Below are 22,925 nucleotides of genomic sequence, written 5' to 3' on the forward strand. Positions count from 1 at the left end.
TTAGAAAGCTGTCTTTAACTTTTAATGGATTTTAAACTTACCAATATAATTGGTGCATTTTTTCACAATATGGAGGTTTAATTTGAACAAAGTTATTATAACAGTTTTAAAGTGTTTCTGTGAAATTTGACTTTCAATTGATCAGGATATTACTATTCATGAACTTTTTCAGTTATCTACTAATTTTCATTGTTCCAATAAAGAAGTAACATTATGTCAAACAGACAACATTCTTTTAAAATATTTGTTTTTAACTGATTGATGATTGGTTTACAATATTGGTTTGATTTCTGTCATACATCAGCAAGAATTAACCATAGGTGTACATATGTCCCCTCCTTCTTGAATCTCCCTCTCACCTCCCGCCCATTCCCACCACTCTTGGTTATTAAACACCAAACACTATTTTTAAAACTACTTACTTTATCATGAAACAGGTGTCTAATGGTCTACTGAAATGAGAACCAAACTTGAATTTGCTCATCTGCTAAATGAGTGCTGTTTACTGATCTCACACATCACCCAGTTTAACTCTTCAAGGCTTCTTGTGATTTTATACCCCATTTATTAACTACTTATGTAAAGTTTCCATAGAGCACCATCCTTGACATTAAACAGCCACAGAGATGAAGAACCAAAAGGAAAACTACTCAGAACCGAGTCTGGTTAAGGACAGCAGGAGACAGCAAATGAGAGGTAAGATGGTGAAAAGATCAATTTTAGCAGCTGAGAAGGAGAAAAACCTACGTGGAATTAAACTTTCAAAATGCCTTTCATTATGTCAATGGAATGACAGGAACTACCACTGCAAGCATAATGCATTTACCCACTTACATGATTTTATTAATGAGGCTTACAGCTGTAGTTTGAAATACAGTATTCTAAAATGACATAAGTGCTGTGCTGTGCTTAGTTGCTCAGTTGTGTCCGACTCTTTGCAGCCCCATGGACTGTAGCCCACCGGGCTCCTCTGTCTGTGGGGATTCTCCAGGCATGAATACTGGAGAAGGTTGCCATGCCCTCCTCCAGGACTACCTACCCAGGCATTGCTGTAATTTGGAGTCTTTGATTTACAACTCATGAAGCCTTATATTCACTGAAAAAAGAATGGTATATTCTGGGAGGAGGATTGCAGTGGTAGATATTGTTTTGGGGTCCAAGTTGATGTTTGAATTCTCATGGATGTGGGATCTTTTGTTCTTCTAAAATAACTGTTTCCATCACTCCTTTCTCAGTGTTCCCTTTTCTCTCCCTGTAGATTCACCATCAGCTCGAGAGAAGCTCATTATTGTGATCCTGGGAATCATCTGTTTTGTCTTGATGTATACTATAGTGAGAGTGACAACTTTTATTCCACGTAAGTCAGGTGTTGAAAGATTATGATTGAACCTTTTATTTTAATGATTGTCAGTGCTTCTAAAATTTCATATTATTATGGAATAGAACTCTTATTTTAATGTGTGCATTTAGCCTAAGTATTGAAGGGTTATTCTGAGATTGTGCAAAGTATAAATTACAGAATGATTGTAGGGAAAATTAAATATATACACAGATATTTTCTGATTTCATAACTCATAGATATACTTTAGGAAACTTAAATGCCTTATTGAGAAAAACAAATTAATTCTTGAGATTTCTTAAACCAAGTATTGTAAGAGGTGGTGGAGTCTCTTCTCTAAGGTTTTTGAAATATGCACACCCCAGGACAGAGGAGCCTGGTGGGCTGCCGTCTATGGGAGAGTCAGACACAACTGACGCGACTTAGCAGCAGCTGCAGCAGTCTTCATTACCTCATTAATTATTCTTCAAGCAATTTTTTCCAGATCATCCTAAATCCTAAAAACACCATGTTTAAACTAAAAACTAAAATTATTATGATTTATTTAAGTAAAGTCGCTCAGTTGTGTCCGACTCTTTGCGACCCCATGGACTGTAGCCTACCAGGCTCCTCTGTCCATGGGATTTTCCAGGCAAGAGTACTGGAGTGGGTTACCATTTCCTTCTCCAGGGGATCTTCCCGACCCAGGGATCAAACCCGGGTCTCCCACAATGCAGACAGACACTTTACCATATGAGCCACCAGGAAGCCCCAGGTAACCTATTTACCCCAAGTTAATATTTTAAAAGATAACTTCCATTTTTTTTTCTAGGTAACCAAATATCAGAACAGAATAAGTCCTCTCCAGTAACAAAGCTCCAGAAAGGTACATAATGATTTCAAACTTCTAACATAAATATACTTTGCATTTTGTCTCTCTTAGAAATAAATTTTGGGGTAGGACATAAATTATAAATATTCCTAAATATTCATCATAAGAGAGATAGAAATAGATTTTGGGGTAGAACATAAATTATAAATATTCCTAAATATTCATCATAAGAGAGGCTTTCTCCCTATGCAACAATATGACCACCATATCCATTATAGGCAATTGACTCTAATTTTATCTTGCTACAAGACATAAAAAATATTGTTGTTTTAAAACAGAGGTTTTTAGTATCATATCTAAGAAACCATTGCCTAATACAGGATCATATCTTTCACCTATGTTATCTAAAGCATTGTTTTTACTTCTTCATGTTTGTGCTTCATCCATTTTCCGTTAAGTTTCACATGTGACATAAGGGAAATATGATCTCTTAGGCTAGTGAAAATGAGAAAAGATTTAGGGGTAGAAGATAAATTACAAAATTGGGCAACAGACTTGCCTAAATAATGATTAAGGGAGAGTGTTTTTCCCTATGCAACAATATGATGACCATATCCATTGTTGGCAATTGACTCCAATTTTTGCCTGCTGTAATATGGTAAAAGACAAATAATTTTGCTACTCTAAAATAAAAGCTTCATTTCTTGATTTTCAGGACATGTAAAGAGGAGATATTTTTATATGTTTGCTTTATATAGAGACATAAATTGGGGTATGAGAGACTGACGCTGTGAAAGTATGAGTGAGATTTGTTTTATATGTACCAGCCTTGAGGGCATATACCTATGTTATATATATACATACATGTTTATATCTATGCATACATGTAAGTTAATTTTTGTTTTTTAAAATTCAAATTGCCTTTGAATAGTAATTCATAATCTTTCTCCAGAATTTCATTGTGGTTGTTGTCCAAAAGAGTGGTTTACATATTCCAACAATTGCTATTCTATTAGTTTCGAAAAAGAAACATTGAATGGGAGTTTGATGTCCTGCTCTACTAAGAATTCTACTCTGCTTTACATAGATAATGAAGAGGAAATGGTAAGATATGAAGCATTTCAAACACTTTATTAAAGGCTTGATTCAGCCAATATATTTGTTAGAGTTCACTTGTGTTTTTGTACATATTTGTAGTTGGGTTATTTTAAGATCTCTTAATATTCCATTAAACAATGGAATATGACTTTATGATACTTTACTTTCATTGTAAACCATTAATGCCCATTTGGTGATTTCCAGTTCTTCTGCTCCTTGTTAGCAGCTGTTCTGATGGACCCCCTTGTAAGGCTCACCTGTGTTGCCCATGGGATTCTCTCAGCACAGGAGGAAAGGCTGACCTGTGCCACCTCCTAGAGTTAGGTTAGGCACTGGGTGTTGGGAAGTAAGAGGCCCAGGTCACTTTCATCTGATGGTGGGGAGGATACGGTTCAGTTCAATTACTCAGTTGAGTCCGACTCTTTGCAACCTCATGAAATGCAGCACTCAGGCCTCCCTGTCCATCACCAACTCCTGGAGTTTACCCAACCCCATGCCCATTGAGTCAGTGATGCCATCCAAACATTTCATCCTCTGTTGTCCCCTATGCAATCAGTTCAGTTCAGTCACTCAGTCATGTCCGACTCTTTGCGACCCCATGAATCACAGCACGCCAGGTCTCCCTGTCCATCACCAACTCCTGGAGTTTACTCAAACTCATATCCATCGAGTTGGTGATGCCATCCAGCCATCTCATCCTCTGTCGTCCCCTTCTCCTCCTGACCCCAGTCGCTCCCAGCATCAGGGTCTCTTTCAATGGGTCAACTCTTCGCATGAGGTGACCAAACTATTGGAGTTTCAGCTTCAGCATCAGTTCTTCCAATGAACACCCAGGATTTATCTCCTCTAGGATGGACAGGTTGGATCTCCTTGCAGTCCAAGGGACTCTCAAGAGTCTTCTCCAACACCTCACTTCAAAAGCATCAATTCTTTGGCGCTCAGCTTTCTTCACAGTCCAACTCTCACATCCATACATGACCACTGGAAAAACCATAGCCTTGACTAGACAGACCTTTGTTAGCAAAGTAATGTCTCTGCTTTTTAACATGCTACCTAGTTTGGTCATAACTTTCCTTCCAAGGAGTAAGCGTCTTTTAATTTCATGGCTGCAATCACCATCTGCAGTGATTTTGGAGCCCAGAAAAATAAAGTCTGACACTTTTTCCCCATCTATTTTCCATGAAGTGATGGGGCCAGATGCCATGATCTTAGTTTTCTGAATGCTGAGTCTTAAGCCAACTTTTTCACTCTCCTCTTTCACTTTCATCAAGTCCCCTATACAAGATGCCCGTAATTATTGTTCCCGCCCCTCCCACCTTGTTCTCTCATCATGGAGAAGTCATTAGAGATTACAGAGGATTAGGGCTACTGGATAGTCTCAAACCTCTTCACTTTTCTCTTCCCACATGCAGGGTTCTCCTTTCTTCTGTCTTTCATTAGTTCCCGTGTCTACAGTTGAACTGAGCAGGGAGTAACAGACAGAAATGATTCTCTGACCCCTTGTCTTGTCCACTGGATTCCACAGAAATAGATTGCTTTGGGGTTTATCTAGTCAAAGAATGGTGTCAGACTCAGAAAACTAAATCTTCGGCTCTCATGTCACTTATTTTCTCAATTTCATTCCCTTAATTTTCTTCTAAAATGGAAATTCTGAGGAATGTATCATAGTAGAGAAATGCAATGATATACTCACAGTATCCAGAAAAAAGAACATCACAGAATCTTGAAACTTATTTAAAGCCTTGTTATGTTAGTTTTGACATGAGTAAAAACTAAATTACTTGAATCAGAATTTTCCTTACTGCACATGTTCTATTCAATTACTCCAGCTTCTTATCCCTCAGGCTTAATGTTAGACACAATTCACAGCTGTCAATATCCCCAAGTTGATATACTAAGTGTATTCTTTTGTGGGATATGTACAACTAAGTCATGTCTTTGTAAATACTCCTTTTATTAAATGGTCCTCAAAAATAACAAAATTCCTTATTAACATTAGAAAACTGTGGAACTGATAAGTATAGCTATTTGAATTAATTTTGAATTAAAAGTACAGACATGGTTAATATTTATTGCAATATTAAAAATTCCAGCATATAACTTTTATGATTTTAGTATTACATTTGGAATTTAACATGCTCATTCTATTCAAAGAACTACGTTCAGTTCAGTTCAGTCGCTCAGTCAAGTCCAACTCTGAGACCCCATCGACTGCAGCATGCCAGGCTTCCCTATCCATCACCAACTCCTGGAGCTTGCTCAATCTCACATCCATTGAGTTTGCCATCCAACCATCTCATCCCCTGTCATCCTTTTCTCCTGCTTCAATCTTTTCCAGCATCAGGGTCTTTTCCAGTGAGTCATTTCTTCACAGCAAGTGACCAAAGTATTGGAGTTTCAACTTCAGCATCAGTCTTTCCAATGAATATTCAGGGCTGATTCCTTTAAGCTTGCCTGGTTTGATCTCCTTGCAGTCCAAGGGACTCTAAAGAGTCTTCTCCAACACCACAGATCAAAAGCATCAGTTCTTCAGCACTCAGCTTTCCTTATGGGTCAACTCTCACATCCATATGTGACTACTGGAAAAATCATAGCTTTGACTAGACGGACCTTTGTCGGCAATGTCTCTGCTTTTAATATGCTGTCTAGGTTGGTCATAGCTTTTCTTCCAAGGAGCAAGTGTTAATTTCAGGGCTGCAGTCACCATCTGCAGTGATTTTGGAGCCAAAGAAAATAAAGTCTGTAACTGTTTCCATTGTTTCCCCATCTATTTACCATGAAGTGATAGAACCAGATGCCATGATCTTAGTTTTTCAAATGTTGAGTTTCAAGACAGCTTTTTCACTCTTGTTTCACTTTCATCAAGAGGCTATTCAGTTCCTCTTTGCTTCTGCCATAAGGAGGGGGGGGGGGGTGTCATCTGCATAACTGAGGTTATTGAGATTTCTCCCCACAATCTTGATTCCAGCTTGTGCTTCATTCAGCTTGCCATTTCCTATGATGTACTCTGCATATAAGTTAAATAAGCAGGGTGACAGTATACAGCTTTGACATACTTCTTTCCTTATTTGGAACCAGTCTGTTTTTCCATTTCTGATTCTAACCGTTGCTTCTTGGCCTGCATACGGATTTCTCAGGAGGGAGGTAAGGCAGGTAAGAAATATCAATTTCTCTGATATTCCAATCTCTTTAAGAATTTTCCACAGTTGTGATCCACACAGTCCAAGGTTTTGGTGTAGTCAACTTTTATGTTTAAAGTGTTAGATGTAAAATCTAACATACTCATTTTGTTCAAAGAACTAAAGATCCTATGAAAGAATGCATCCTTTGACTTGCATTTTAAAAATTAATAAAAATTTTTCATAATGATATTTAAGTGAAAATTCTTTATTTTGGGCTAGAAATTTCTGATGTCCCTATCAATTACATCGTGGATTCCAGTCTTTCGTGAAGGTCGTGGTCAACCATGGATGTGGCTAAACGGTTCAACTTTCAAACTAAAGTAAGTTTTTAAAATGAATGCTGTATAGAAGAGGAAAAATAAAGAAATATTAACAATATGAATACATTTGTTTTCATTGAATTATAGAAAGCTGAAGATGTTGAAAGTTAATAAAATATTGATATAAATGTTCAAAAATGGGCTACTCTGTAACCCATTTTCCTAATAACAAACTCGTACTGAAATTTTATTAAAAACATCATTACCCATTTTCAAAATATCTTTTATTACAGTTACATATTAATACTATTGCTTCATGAGTTGTCTTCATAGAATATAACAGAATTATGCATTTTTTTTATAACAGTATAACAGACTATATACGTGATGAACGTAAGTGTGCTGTACTATCCTCATGGGGCATAAAAGCAGAAGACTGTCAGACTCCAAATGCATATAATTGCAAGCATAAGCTTGAGAATTAAAAAGTGAGTTTGGATGCTGTTGAGTAACTTTATCTTTTATGAGAAGGAAATATTATTATGATTACATAAATTTTGAAATGAATTATGTTATTTGTTTTAATAATGTTTTCAAAAACCGTTAAAAGAAAACATCGAAATTCTGTAAATTCCTTCAATAAAAATTCCTTCAATAAATTCCTTCCATAAAAATTCAAAATAAACATAAAAATAAAGGTTCAAAATAAAATTTAAAAATAAAAATTCAAAAAAATTTCCTTCAATAAAAAATAAATTAATTTTAAAAACACTGTTGAAATATAATATGCACAACAAAAAATATAGATATCACTCCTTTTGTGTCTGGCCTTTTTTACTCAATGATATGTTTATGGCTTTCAAACTTTCTAAAATGTCATGTTTTCTGAGTCTGTTTACATGAAATATCAAAAAATATGATATTTGAGAACAAGGACCAAAAGGAGCAATTACCAAGAGCTACGGGGAGATGAGAAAGGAAATGACTGCTACTTGATCAGTGATGAATATATTTTCTAGATATTGATAGTGGTGATGGTTGTAAACTGTGAACATATTTAAAATCACTGATTTATATAGTTTAAATAGATGGATTTTATGGTGTGTAAATTGTACCTCAATAAATCTGTTTAAAATAAAAACTTCTTGGGACTGCATTTATATTTAAAATAATTTATAAAGAGAGACATCTTTAAAATATTGGCTGTTACAGTCAATATGTTTTAAACCTCCATGAGTTAGGTTTTCTTTAAATTTTCCCTGTCAGATTTTGTGTTTCTCTATTTTGAGATGTTAAATATGCATGGGTGTTTTATAGTCATGATTTTGTAAATGACACTCATTTTAAAAATTTTAAAAAATTTTAGTAATTTTTGGTGCAGTAAAGAGTAATATATTGAGGTTTACATATTGGTCTTATAGTCAATAAGTTCTCTGACTTTTTGTATTAAGTCCATCATTTCAAATATTTATTCTTATGGATTTCATATGAGATTAGTATATATATAATAGTTGTTCATGTCTTTTTTTCAGGTGCAATTATTTTTTTTTCTTGACTTATTGTTCATAGGCTACAATTTAATTTCCAAAGTTGAATAGAAGGTACAGTAAAGATTCTGTATCTACCTCTTCTTAGTCAAGGAAGAGATTTCAATAGTTCATCCTTAAATATGACATTTATCTTAAGGTATTTTTCATCATATGTTTTCTCATGTGAAACCATAATATTCTCATATTTCAAACAAATTTTATAATCAGTTGATGTTGATGTTACATTTGCATTATTTTCCATCAGTTGGAATGGTAAATGTTTTCTTTGTATAACGATTATGAAGTAAATTACTTTTATTTCTTCTATTAAACCAATATTAAACCAATCTTGCACTTCTGAAATAAAATCACAGTGATCATCTGTGTTGCCCGTTGTCTTAAAAAATCAATGCATATGCTATATCTAGATTAAGCTATTTTTCTTCATCTACATTCACAAAGACCTTTAACTGAGTTTTCAGTTATGTTACGTACTTGACAGGTTGTTACAAAAGCTATTATTAGGAAGTATTTCTCTTTTTCTTTTACCTCAAACTTTGTGAAAGAGTACTGCTACATTTTTACGTGTTATTATTCACTACCAATGCCATCTGAGCATCTAGAACTATTCTGTAGAAAGGTTTATATAATGAACTTAATGTTTTACAATATATGTTAGGTTTACTCAGGTTTCTATTTGCTGTGCTTTATTTTGGTGATTTGGATTTTAGGATTTTTCTATTTTATATGGACACTAAAATGTATTCATAATATTGCTTTTTATCTGTTTAATATCTGTAAAAACTATACATTATCCCTTTATTTATTATACTTGTAAAAGATTTGATTCTTCTTTAAAAACAAAAAAAAGTATTTTTGCCTCACCTCACGGCTTTTGGGTCTTACTTCCCCAAACAGGTATTGAACTTGGGCCATCAGCAGTGAAAGCATGGAGTCTTTACCACTGAACCACCTGGAAATTCCCCCTTTTCAATTTTTTTCAAGAGTTTTTTATCCATTTTATTAAATATATTCAATAAGAATACATTTGGTCTTGTTGTTTCTCCATATTGCAACTTTGTCCTTTGTTTTGATTTTGCACTAATTATTGCTTTCTTCCTTCTACTTCATTTGGTTTTAATTTCACCTAATTTTACCTTTTTCATTTTTAATTTCTTGCATCACAAGCTTGGATTTCTACTTTGTTTCGTTTTATTTCATTTGTCAACTAAGCATATAAGGCAGTCAATACTTCACAAGACAGACATTTGGTTTTATATTTATCTTGTAATTCTTATAAATTGTTTGTACATTCATTCATATGCCTGGAGAATCCCCATGGACAGAGGAGCCTGGCGGGCTACAGTCCATGGGGTCACGAAGAGTCAGACACGACGGAACAACTAAGCACAGCGCCCGCCTTTCAAGCGCCCAGTTGTCAACCTGTCTAGAGGCTAATGCAGGGACACCACTACTGTATGCTATGTGAATATGCCTGGAAATATGATTTATGATGTATTTTTCAAGTTTTCTGTTTGCTCTTAGTTTCATTGATCTTTTATATTGCTTTTCTGTCTCTATTTATTTCCCCTTCAATCTTTCTTATTTCCTTCCATTGATTAAATTTGGTCCTTGTTCTTCTTTTTGAGGTTCTGTGAAGTGGAAGATCAAGTTGTTTATGTGATCTCCTTGTTTCTTCTTAATGTTGGTGTTTCTTTTCACATTCATTGTGCAAAATCTTTTAAGTTTCACTAGGTCCCATTTGTATTTTTGTTTTTATTTCCATTCCTCTGCAAGGTGGGTCTTGCTGTGATTTATGTCAGAGGGTGTTATGCCTCTGTTTTCCTCCAAGAGTTTTAATAGTTTCTGGTGTTAAATTTAGATCTTAAATCCATTTTGAGTTTATCTTTGTTTATGGTGTTAGAAAGTGTTCCAGTTTCATTCTTTAACATATGGTTGACCGGTTTTCCCAGCATTTGAATCAGTTCTAATCAGGTGGATCAAACTGGAGCCTATTATACAGAGGGAACTAAATTAGAAAGAGAACCATCAATACACTATGTTAATGCGTATATATGGGCTTTAGAAAGAAGGTAACAATGATCCTATATGCAAGGCAACAAAAGAGACACAGATATAAAGAACAGGCTTCTGGAGTATGTGGGAGAAGGCGAGGGTGGGATGATTTGAGAGAATAGCATTGAAACATGTATATTACCATATATAAAATAGATGACCACTGCAAGTTGGATGCATGAAGCAGGACACTCAGGGTTGGTGCTCTGGGACAACGCAGAGGGATGGGGCAGGAAGGAAGGTGGGAGGGGTGGTTCTTGGATGCGGTAACACACGTGCACCCATGGCTGATTCATGTTGATATATGAGAAAAATACCACAATATTTTAAAGTAATTATCCTCCAATTAAAATAAATTAATTAATTTTTTAAAAAGATATTGGAGTGGGCTAGCATTTCATATTCCCTGGAGAATCTTCCTGACCCAGGGATCAAACCCTCATCTCCTGCATTGGCAGGCAGTTTCTTTACCACGAGGGCCACCTGGGAAACCCCATTGAAATATCATACACACATTCAAAAATATAGGTATCATTACTTTTGTGTCTCACTTTTTTTGCTCAACAGTATGTTTATGGCATTCAAACTTCTAAAAGATTGCATATTGTATGAGCCCATTTCCATGTATATCAAAAACAGGAGTAGAGAGACCAAAAGTAGATTAGTGATTACTAAGGGTTGTGAAGAGATGGGAATAGGAAAAGACTGCAAACTGATTAGTGATGAATGCTTTCTAGATTTTGATAGTAGTGACAGCTGTAAACTGTGAATAATTTTACAATCATGGATTTATATGTTTTAAATAGATAAATTTTATGCCTGTATATTATACCTCAATAAAGTTTTTAAAAACTAACTGCTTTGGGACTGCATTTAATCTTTAATATAATTTCTGAAATAATCGTCTTACAATATTGACTCTTCCAGTCAATATCATGCTTTATCCTTCCAATCAATTAGGTTTTCTTTAAATTCTCCCTATTTTATTGATCAATTTTTATTATTTGTTTATTTGTGTGACCCTGTTCACATTGTGGTATCTTGGTTCAGTGAACACGGATCGAATGCCCAATCCCTGCACTGGGAAGCAGGTAATCTGAACCAGTGGACCACCAGCGAAATCCCCCTATAATATTTTATGGTTTCCAATATTGAAATTTCACACAAATATGGACATTTCATAGCCATGCTTTTCTAAATAGCAATTTTGTTTTTAAATTTGTAGCAGTTGTTGCTGCTGCAAATAGAATTGTGCCCAATGACTTCTCTGATTGTATGTATTAATTTTATCATTTCAAATATATATTCCTCTGGATTTTTTATATAAATAGATAGTGCATCTCTGAAAAATCACGTTTTATTTCTTCCCTCCAGGTGCAATAACTTTTTCTTATTATTCTTTGCTTTTTTCCTCTTTTCCGTGATTTTGACTTACTTTTACCCAATTGGCTTTTATTTCCAATGTTGAACAGATGGTGCAGTAAAGGTCTTATAAGTATCCTTCCTATACTGGGGGAAAATATTTCAATATTTCATGCTCAAATAGGAGGTGTTTTGGGGGGTTTTTTCATATACCTTTCTAACATGAAAGCAAATCCATATTATTCACAATTTTCCTGTAGGTTTTATATGCAATCAGTCATGTTACCATTTTACTATATTCCTTTCAATAGAATGAGAAAATTTTTAAATGTTTTTGAAATATCTCTTTCCTTCAATGTTGACCAATTAAACATTCCTGGAAGAAAACAACAAAAATCATTCTGTATTTTCCTCCTTTGAAAAATCACTGCATATATCATATTTAGACTAGGATGGTTTTTTTTCATCCATTATCACAAAGAGTTTGGACTGAATCCATTAATATTGTGTAACTTGACATGCTTTGTTATCAAGGCTCTATGGAAGTCTCTGTTTTATGGTGGAAGACCTGGCATAGTTTTAAGTGTTATTATTCGCTGCTGTTACCATTAGAGCTCCTAGAATTTCTTGCAGGAAGGTTTACACAGTGAACTTAATATATTTAACACATGTTAAGGTTATACAGGTTTATAGTTGTTGTACTACATTTGGTAATTTGCATTTTCTAGACATTCTATTTCATATAGATAGTAAAATGGCTTTGTAATACAGCTTTACTGTCTGTTTAACATCCGTAAAAACCGTAATGGTTTTGTCACGTTTCAGTTCAGTTCATTCACTCAGTCAAGTCCAACTCTTTGCAACCCCAAGAACCACAGCATGCCAGGCTTCCCTGTCCATCACCAACTCCCAGAGCTTGGTCAAACTCATGTCCATTGACTCGGTGACACCATCCAACCATCTCATCCTCTGTTGTCCCCTTCTCCTGCCTTCAATCTTTCCCAGCATCACTGTCTTTTCCAATGAGTCAGTTCCTCCCACCAGGTGGCCAAAGTATTGGAGTTTCAGCTGCAGGATCAGTCCTTCCAATGAATATTCAGGACTGATTTTCCCCAGGATGGACTGGTTTGATCTCCTCCCAGTCCAAGGGACTCTCAAGAGTCTTCTCCAACACCATGGTTCAAAAGCATCAATTCTTCAGTGCTCAGCTCTCTGTATGGTCCACCTCTCACTACATACATGACTAGTGAAAAACCAAGCTTTGACTCGATGGATCTTTGTCAGCAAAGTAATGTCTCTGTTTTAGTATGCTGTCTAGGGTGGTCAAAGCTTTCCTTTCAAGGAGTAAGCATCTTTCAATTTCATGGCTGCAGTCAAATCGGCAATGATTTTGGAGTCCAAAAAACTAAAGTCTCTCACTGTTTCCATTGTTTCCCCATCTTTTTGCCGTGAAGTGATGGGATTGGATGCCATGATCTTCACTTTTTGAATGGTAAGTTTTAAGCCAGCTTTTTCACTCTCCTATTTCATTTTCATCAAGAGGCTGTTTAGTTCTTCGCTTTCTGCCATACAGGTGGTATCATCTGCGTATCTGAGGTTATTGATATTTCTCCCAGCAATTGTGATTCCAGCTTGTGCTTCTTCTAGCCCAGTATTTCTCATGATGTACTCTACATATAAGTAAAATTAATAGGGTGACTCTATACAGCCTTGATGTACTCCTTTCCCAATTAGGAACTAGTCTGTTGTTTCTTGTCCAATTCTAACTGTTGGTTCTTGACCTGCATACAGATTTCTCAGGAGACAGACCAGGTAGTCTGGTAGTCCTATCTCTTGAAGAATTTTCCACAGTTTGTTGTGATCTACACAGTCAAAGGCTTTGGTGTAATCAACAAAGCGGAAGAAGGAGCAGAATAACTCCTCTCCGATAGCAAGATTCCAGAAAGGTACATAATGATTTAAATCTCTGATGTAAATGCAATTTCTATTTTGTCCCTATCTTAGGCTAGTGAAAATAAGAAAAGATTAAGGCATAGAACATAACTTATAAAATCAGGCAACAAACATTCCTAAGGAATGATCATGGGAGTGTGCTTTCCCTAAGCAACAGTATGATCACCATGTCCATTGTTGGCAAATGACTCCAATTTTCACCTGCTGTAACATGGTAAAAGACAAATAATTTTGCTATTCTAAAATAGAAGTTTCATTTCTTGATTTTCAAGATGTGTTAAGAGAAGATAATGTTTGCTTTATATGGAGACATAAATTGGGGTATGAGAGACTGACCCTGTCTGTGAATGTATGAGTGAGATTTGTTTTCTATGTACCATCCTTGAGGGTGCATAGATATGTTATATATATATATATATATATATATACACACATACATACATACATACCTGTTTATATCTATGCATACATGTAAGTTAACTTCTATTTTTTAAAATTCAAATTGGCTTTGAACAGTAATTCACAATCTTTCTCCAGAATTTCCCTGTGGTTGTTGTCCAAAAGAGTAGTTTACATATTCCAACGATTGCTATTCTATTCGTTTGTGGAAAAAAGTGTTGAATGCGAGTTTGATGTCCTGCACTACTTAGAATTCTATTCTGCTTTATATAGATAATGAAGAGGAAATGATAAGATATTAAACGTTTCCAATACTTTGTTAAAGGCTTGATTTGGTCCATATTATCTTTGTTAGAATTCACTTGTGTTTTCGTACATATTTGTAGTTTGTCTAGTGATATTTGTATTATTATAGAATTTGTATTGTATACAAATATTAATATTTGTAGTTTGTCTAAGATCTATTAATACTCCATTAAACAATGGAATATGACTTTATGATACTTTATTTACATTTTTAAACCATTAATGTACGTTTGGTGATTTCCAGTTCTTCTGCCCCTTGTTAGCAGGTGTTCTGATGGACCCCCTTGTAAGGCTCACCTGTGTTGCCTACATGATTTTTCTCAACACAGGAGGAAAGGTTTACCTGTGCCACCCCCTACAGCCAGGTCAATTACACCTTCTTATCCTCAAGCTTAATGTTAGATACAATTCACAGCTGTCAATATCCCCAAGTTGTTACACAAGGTGTATTCTTTTGTGGGATCTCTACAATTAATTCATGTCTTTGTAAATTTCCCTTTGTTAAATGGCCCTCAAAAAAAAAAAAAAGGAATTTTCCTCATTAACATTAGAAAACAGAGAAACTGATAAGTATAAATGTTTAAGTTAATTTTGAATCAAAAGTAGAGACATTGGTTAATATTTATGGCAATATTAAAAGCTTTCAACTTTCAACTTTTTGTATTTTAGTGTTACATTAGAATCTAACATGCTCATTTATAGCATGTTAAAGAATGAAAGACCCTATTTAAAAACACATCTTTACTTACCTTTTAAAAATTAATAAAATCATTTCATTAAAAACTGTTCAAGTGAAAATTCTTTATTTGGGGCTAGAAATTTCTGATATCCCTATCAATTATATCGTGGATTCCAGTCTCTTGTGAAGGTCGCGGTCATCCATGGATGTAGCTAAATGGTTCAACTTGAAAACTACAATAAGATTTTTTTTTTAAAGATTGCTATATAGAGGAGGAAAAGTACATAAAGAGAAATTTTTAAAAACAATATTAATGCATTTGTTCTAGTCAAATTATAGAAAGCTGAAGGAAGATGTTGAAAGTTAATAAAATGTTGATATCAATGTTGAAAAATAGGCTACTCTGTAGTCCATTTTCCTAATAACAAACTCATTGAAATCTTGTTAAAGACATAATTAACCATTTTAAACTATCTTGTATTCCAGTTACTTGGAAAATGCCATTGTTTCATGAGTTGTCTTCACAGACTATAATAGAATTATGCATTGTTTTCTATTACAGGATAGAAGACTATTTACCTGGTGAACGTACTGTGTTAAACTAACCTTATGGGGAATTAGAGCAGAAAGTTGCCAGTTTCCAAAGGCATATAATTGCAAGCATAAGCTTGAGAATTAAAATCTGAGTTTGGATGCTTGTGAGTAACTTGACCTTTTATGAAATGGAAATAATATTCTGATTGTATAAAATTTTAAATGAATTGTATTATTTTTTCTGATAATGAAAGTTTTTTCAAAAACAATTGAAATATAATTGTGTGTGCTCATTCGCTCAGTCGTGTCCAACTCTTTGAGACCACGTGGACTGTAGCCTAGCAGGCTTCTCTGTCCATGGAATTCTCCAGTTAAGAATACTGGACTGGTTCTATTTCCAGTTTTTAAGGAATCTCCACACTGTTCTCCATAGTGGCTGTACCAGTTTGCATTCCCACCAACAGTGAAGGAGGGTTCCCTTTGCTCCACACCCTCTCTAGCTATTATTGTGTGTCAACCTTTTGATGGTGGCCATTCTGACCAGTGTGAGATGATACCTCATTCTGGTTTTTGATTTGATTTCATTTCTCTAATAATGAGTGATGTTGAGCATCTTTTCATGTGTTTATTCACCATCTATATGTCTTCTTTGGAGAAATGTCTGTTTAGTTCTCTGGCCCACTTTCTGATTGGGTTGTTCACTTTTTTGGTATCAAGTTGCATGAGCTGCTTGTATAGTTTGGAGTTCTTTGTCAGTTTCATCTGCTGCTGTTTTCTCCCATTCTGAAGCCTGCCTTTCCAACTTGCTTATAGTTTCCTTTGTTCTGCAAAAGCTTTTAAGTAGAATTAGATCCCATTTGTATTTTTATTTCCATTACTCTTCAAGGTGAGTCATAGAGGATCTTGCTGTAATTTATGTGAAAGAGTGTTCTGCCTCTGTTTTTGTCCAATAGTTTTATAGTTTCTAGTTTTACATTTAGATCTTTAATCCGTTTTGAGTTTATTATTGTGTGTGGTGTTAGACACTGTTCTAGATTCATTCTTTTACACGTGGTTGACCACTTTTACCAGCATTTGAGTCAATTGTAATGAGGTGGATGAAACTGGAGCCGCCTTATACTGTGTGAAGTAAGTCAGAAAGAGAAATGCCAGTGTAGTATATTAACATGTATATATGGCATTTCTTATTTTTTAGAAATGCAAAAAGGCAGAATGGCTGTCTGAGGAGTCCTTACAAATAGCTAAGAAAAGAAGAGAAGAGAAAGGCAAAAGAGAAAAGGAAAGATATACTCATTTGAGTGCAGGGTTCCAAACAATAGCAAGGAGAGATAAGAAAGCCTTCCTCGGGGATCAGTGCAACGAAATAGGGGAAAACAGCAGAATGGGAAAGACTACAGATCTCTTCAAAGAAAATTAGAGATACCAAGGGAACACATCACGCAAAGATGGGCTCAATAAAGGACAGAAATGGCATGGACCTAACAGAAGCAGAAGATATGTAGAAGAGGTGGCAAGAATACACAGAACAGTACAAAAAAGATCTTCATGATCCAGATAACCACAATGGTACGATCCCTGACCTAGAGCGAGACATCCTGGAATGTGAAGTCAAGTGGGCCTTAGGAAGCATCACTATGAACAAAGCTAGTGGAGGTGATGGAATTCCCATTGAGCTATTTCAAATCCTAAAAGATGATGCTCTGACAGTGCTGCACTCAATATGCCAGCAAATTTGGACAACTCAGCAGTGGCCACAGGACTGGAAAAGGTCAGTTTTCACTCCAATTCCAAAGAAAGGCAATGCCAAAGAATGCTCAAACTACCACACTATTGCACTCCTCTCACCCATTAGCAAAGTAATGCTCAAAATTCTCCAAGCCAGGCTCCACAATCACTCAAAAGAGAAATTATTTGATAGTATCTCATTCCCTTTTCATAAATGAATGTCCTAATTTAAGTAGTTTAGTGCAGAAAGTACTATATATGGCAATACTGCAATTCCCTCATCCTTAGAAAGCTGTCTTTAACTTTTAATGGATTTTAAAATTATCACTGTAATTGGTGCATCATTTTTTCCAATATGGCATTTTAATTTAACACAGTTATTACAGCAGTTTTAAAATGTATCTGTGAAAGATGACTTTAGATTGATCAGGATATTGCTATTCATGAACTTTTTCATTAATCTGCTAATATTCATTGTTCCAATAAAGAAGTAACATTATGTCAAACAGAATATTATTTTTCTAATTTTTTTATTTTTAATTGATTGACAATTGTTTTACAATATTGGTTTGATTTCTGTCATTCATCAACATGAATTAGCCATAGGTGTTCATATGTTCCCTCCCTCTTGAATCTCCCTCTCACCTCCAGCCCATTCCCACCCCTCTAGGTTATTAAGCATAGAATACAATTTTTAAAATTACTTACTCTATCATCAAACAGTTGTCTAAAGGTCTACGGAAATGAGAACTAAACTTGGACTTGTTCAGCTGCAGATTGAGTGCTGTTACTGGTCTCACACATCACCCAGGTGAACCTTTCAAGGCTTCTTGTGATTTTATACACCATGTATTAACTACTTATGTAAAGTTTCCATAGAGCACCATTCTTGACATTAAACAGCCACAGAGATGAAGAACCAAAAGGAAAGCTACTCAGAACCGAGTCTGGTTAAGGACTCCAGGAGACAGCAAATGAGAGGTAAGATCCTGAAAAGATCAATTTCAGCAACTGAGCAGGAGAAAACCTACGTGGAGTTAAACTTTCAAAATCTTTTTCACTATCCTCAATGACATGAGAGGAAATGCCACTGCGAGTGTAAAGCATTTACTCACTCACATGCTTTTATTAATGAGGGTCAGAGCTGAAGTTTGAAACACAATATTCTAATATGACATGTGTGCTGGGCTGTGCTTAGTCACTCAGTCGTGTCTGACTCTTTGCCACCGCGTGGAGTGTAGCCCACCAGGCTCTTCTGTCCATGGGGATTCTCCAGGCATGAATACTGGAGTGGGGTGCCGTGCCTTCCTCCAGGACTACCTGTTCAGTCATTACTGTCATTTGTCGCCTTTGATCTACAACTCGTGAAGTGTTACATTCACTGAAAATGCAATAGTATACTCTGAGAGGAGTATTACAATGGTACATGTGGATTTGGGGTCCAACTTTATGTTTATGAATTCCCTGGATGTGGCATCTTCTGCCCTTCTAAAACAACTATCTCCATCACTCCTTTATCAGTGTTTCCTTTTCTCTTCTTGCAGATTCACTGTCACCTTGAGTGAAGCTCATTGTTGTGATCTTGGGAAACATCTGTTTTGTCTATGGTGAGAGTGATAACTTTTATTCCACGTAAGTCAAGTTTTGAAAGATTATGATTGAACTTTTCATTTTACTGATCGTCAGTACCTCTAAAATTTCACATTATTATGGAAGAGCTCTTATTTTAATATGTGCATATAGCCTAAATATTGAATGGTTATCCTGAGATTGTGCAAAGTATACATTACAAAATAATTGTAGGGAAAATTAAATACATGCATAGGTATTTTCTGATTTCATAACTCAAAGATATACTTTAGGAAACTTAAACACCTTATTGAGAAAAATAATTCTTGAGCTTGCTTAAACCAAATGCTATAAGAGGTGGTAGAATCTCTTCTCTAAGGTGTTTGAAATATACACACCCCACTTTTTATTATCTCACTAATTATTCTTCAAGTAATTTTTTCCAGATCATCCTAAATCCTAAAAACACCACGTTTAAACTAAGAAACTAAAATCGTTATGAATTATTTAGATCAATGTTAATATTTTTAAAAGATTACTTCTAAAAAAAATAATAAAAAATAAAAATTACTTACATTTTCTTCTAGGTACCCAAATACCAGAACAGAGTAGGTCCTCTCCAATAACAAATTTCCAGAAAGGCACATAATGATTTCAAACTTCTAATACAAATATAGCTTATATTTTGTCTCTATCTTAGCCTAGTGAAAATAGGAATAGATTTTGGGGTAGAATATGAAATCTAAAATCTGCCATATGTAAAATAGATAGCCAACGGGAATTCGCTGTGTGGCTCAGGAAACTCAAACAGGGGCTCTGTATCAACCTAGAGGGGTGGGATGGGGAAGGAGACGAGAGGGAGGTTCAAAAGGGAGGGGATGTATGTATACCTATGGCTGATTCGTGTTGAGATTTGACAGAAAACAACAAAATTCCGTAAAGCAATTATCCATCAATAAATTTTTTTTAAAAAATTGGACAACAAACATTCCTAAATAATGATTATAGGAGAGTCTCTCTCTCTATGCAACAATATGATCACCATGTGAATTGTAGGCAATTGACTCTAATTTTATACCACTATAATATAAGAGGTAAATAAATATTGCTATTCTAAAACAGGAGATTTTGGTATCATATCTAAGAAACCATTGCCTAATTCAGGACCACTACTTTCACCTATGTTATCTAATATCATAGTTTTAACTTATTCATGTGTATGCTTGATCCATTTTAAGTTAATTTTCATATGTGACATAAGGGAAATGTAAGATATCTTTGCATTTATTTAGGTCTTTAATTTTTAGGATTTTGTTTTTAAAGTATATATTTCACATGTCTTTGTTAAATGTGTTCCTGAATATTTTATTATTTTTGATGTTATTGTAAATCGAACACTTTTCTTCATGTTATTTTCAGAGTAGTCATTGCTAGTGTTGAGATCACAAGCTTTACCTTAAAAATTCAAATACCTTAGCATCCCTAAAGGCTTTTTTATGATGTAATTTTTATCTTCCTTTATAGTCTTATCTCACTAAAAAGCACAGGAATAAAACGCCTGAACTTTAACTGACATATGAATATTTAAATTATGCCTGTTAGTCTGCCCCATGTTATGTTTTCCTAGAGCTAATGATGTGTAGTAAAGTTTTCCAGAGTTGATTACCAGACCCTCTACTGGACAATGGAACACAAGAAAATTCTGCATTTAAAAACATGACTTTCAAAGAGAGACAACTTAATAGAGGTATGTAGATATGAGACTGAGACAGACAAGCTTCTTCTCTGCTTCTCTCAATCAATGGATAGCCTGCTCAATTTGGATGTTATTTTAGACTCAGCCAATTGTGGAGTTCAACTTTCATTTTATTTAATTTCAGAAAAAAATACTCAGTCTTTCCAAGTGGTTAGATTCCTCTGTATACATGATGTATTCTTTTAAGTCACCATTTCTCAAAATAATACTTTTTCTACCAAAAAATCCTACATCTCCTTTAGCTCATTCTCCTATCATTATTACATGCTCTCATATGGGTATATAGTTCAGGTACTAGGTTAGTGTTCAACGAAAAGTTAAGATCAGTTCTGTACCTATAGATTTTACTCAGTCTAGAGAATACAAAGAAGTTGTTTTCCCTTCTGAAGTGCTCTCTGTAGAGGTTGTGAGCGAAAACATCAATTTTCTAAGATATATTTGCTAGAGAATTTTATTAATATTATGTATAGAGTTGGAGGGACGTAAGTCATCTCCCTAAGGCCAGGAAAATCAATGTTTCTACAAGGACTAGAAAGGATTCCTCAGTAGCTAAGTTTCAGAGTATTCCTTCCAAGATACACTCTGAACGGTCTCTAAGGAATATGTCTTGTTTTTAAGGAAAGGAATGTAAAAGTAAATGTTCATGTTGTGGAGAGAAATGTTACTATTTTTTGGATGAATTGAAGAATTTTGAAGACAGTAAAAATATCTGCAAGCAAATGGCCTCCACACTTCTTAATATAGAAGATAAGGAAGAACTGGCGATGCATTACTGTTTTCCATCTCACACGGTATTTATCTGGCCATTAGTTGTTGCCTAAATCTCTTTTTGTTTTTTTTTGGCTGCCCTGGGTGTTCCTTGCTGCCCTTTGGCTTTCTCTAGCTGCAGCGAGATGGCTTCTCAATCGGGTGACTTCTCTTGTTGTGGAGTATGGGCTTTAAAGTGTGGGCTCAGTGGTTGTGATACATGGGTTAAGTTGTTCTCTGGCATGTGGAATCCTTCTGGACTTGAGATGAAACTGTGTCCCCTGTATTGGCAGACAGATTATTGACCACTTGACCACCAGGGAAGTTCTGTTAGCTAAATCTTAATGCTTGATAATACTTGAGTGTCCAAAGTTTATAGTTGTAAGGTGATTCAGATCTAGACAGTACTCATGTTAAAGTCAGAAATACAAGCAGAAATGAAATTAGAATTTAATTTAATTCATCTAATTCATTCCCAACTAGAAGGGCATCCATCGTGGCTCAGATGGTAGAGAATCCACTTGCAATGCAGGAGACCTGGGTCCGATCCCTGGATTGGGAAGATCCCCTGGAGGAGGGCATGGTAACCTAGCCCAGTATTCTTGCCTAGAGAATCCCCATGGACAGAGGAACCTGGAAGGCTACAGTCCATGAGTTTGCAAAGCATCAGACATGACTCAGTGATTAAGCACAGCACAGAATTTTTCCGGTAGGACAAACATGAAGTAATTAGAAAAAAAAAATTATGCTTAAAATATATCATTTTATCAGAGATAATTATATGTTTATACAGGTAAATGAAAAAAAAATGTCTGAAAAAAAAAGCCATTTTACCTCCAACAAAATCGAGAAATACAACATTACCACTGAGTTTGAGGTAAAAGGAAGAACTCAATATGAATTTAAAATTGAAGATCAATTAATTCCAACTTATATTACATTATAACTCATACTAGTTTCCTAGAAAATTGAACTCAATATTTCATAATCATTATCTTTGGTTTGAACAGAGAAACAATTTACTATTATTTTTCAATTAATATGTAGTCTTACATTCCAGGTTAAAAAGAATCTTTTAATATCCACTCACTCACTCAGTTTTCTGTACTAGGCCAATTACCCATATCCTTGGCTTTAACAACTCTTAAATAGCTATAAAAATATGAACTTGAAAACCATCAAGAAAACAAATCAAATATGAACATGAAAAGAAAACTTTTAAAAAATAAAAAAGAAGACATGTGTAGAGTCTGAATTAGCCTTTTTACTCCAAGGGGCTTCCCTGGTGGCTGTGACAATAAAGAATCTGTCTGCAATGCAGGAGATCTGGATTTGATTCCTGCATCAGGAAGATACCCTGGAGAAGGGAATGACAACCCACTCCAGTATTCTTGCCTGGAGAATTCCATGGACAGGGGAGCCTGGTGGGCTCAAGAATTAGTTTTAGAGTCTAGAAGCCCTAGTCTTTCATGCAGGGTATCTTCATCAAGAAATAAGACCGCCTATGAAAACCATGAAATTGAATGTCAAATTTTATGACTATAGATTTAATATAGATGTATAGATGCAATTTTTTTCTGAGTAGAGGAACTAAGTTTTT

At 35.1% G+C, this 22,925-nt stretch overlaps 1 protein-coding gene across 2 annotated transcripts; it reads left to right on the plus strand.

Moving 5' to 3' along the window:
* Positions 1-126: 126 nt before the first annotated feature.
* On the plus strand, positions 127-9,965 carry LOC122680502 (NKG2-A/NKG2-B type II integral membrane protein-like). 2 transcript variants are annotated; one of them, XM_043881963.1, is made up of 7 exons: positions 127-696; positions 1,259-1,357; positions 2,151-2,204; positions 3,103-3,254; positions 6,650-6,750; positions 7,058-7,178; positions 9,138-9,965. In XM_043881963.1, exons 1-6 carry the CDS (start codon positions 627-629, stop codon positions 7,173-7,175), a joined length of 594 nt encoding a protein of 197 aa, XP_043737898.1. In that variant the 5' UTR covers positions 127-626; the 3' UTR covers positions 7,176-7,178; positions 9,138-9,965. The 2 variants fall into 2 exon arrangements, with proteins under 2 accessions (XP_043737898.1, XP_043737899.1); XM_043881964.1 differs by lacking the exon at positions 7,058-7,178 and having other exon boundaries at positions 128-696.
* The last annotated feature ends 12,960 nt before the right edge of the window (positions 9,966-22,925 follow it).

This window comes from Cervus elaphus, chromosome 22, assembly GCF_910594005.1.
Source record: "Cervus elaphus chromosome 22, mCerEla1.1, whole genome shotgun sequence".
Classification (NCBI taxonomy): Eukaryota; Metazoa; Chordata; class Mammalia; order Artiodactyla; family Cervidae; genus Cervus; species Cervus elaphus.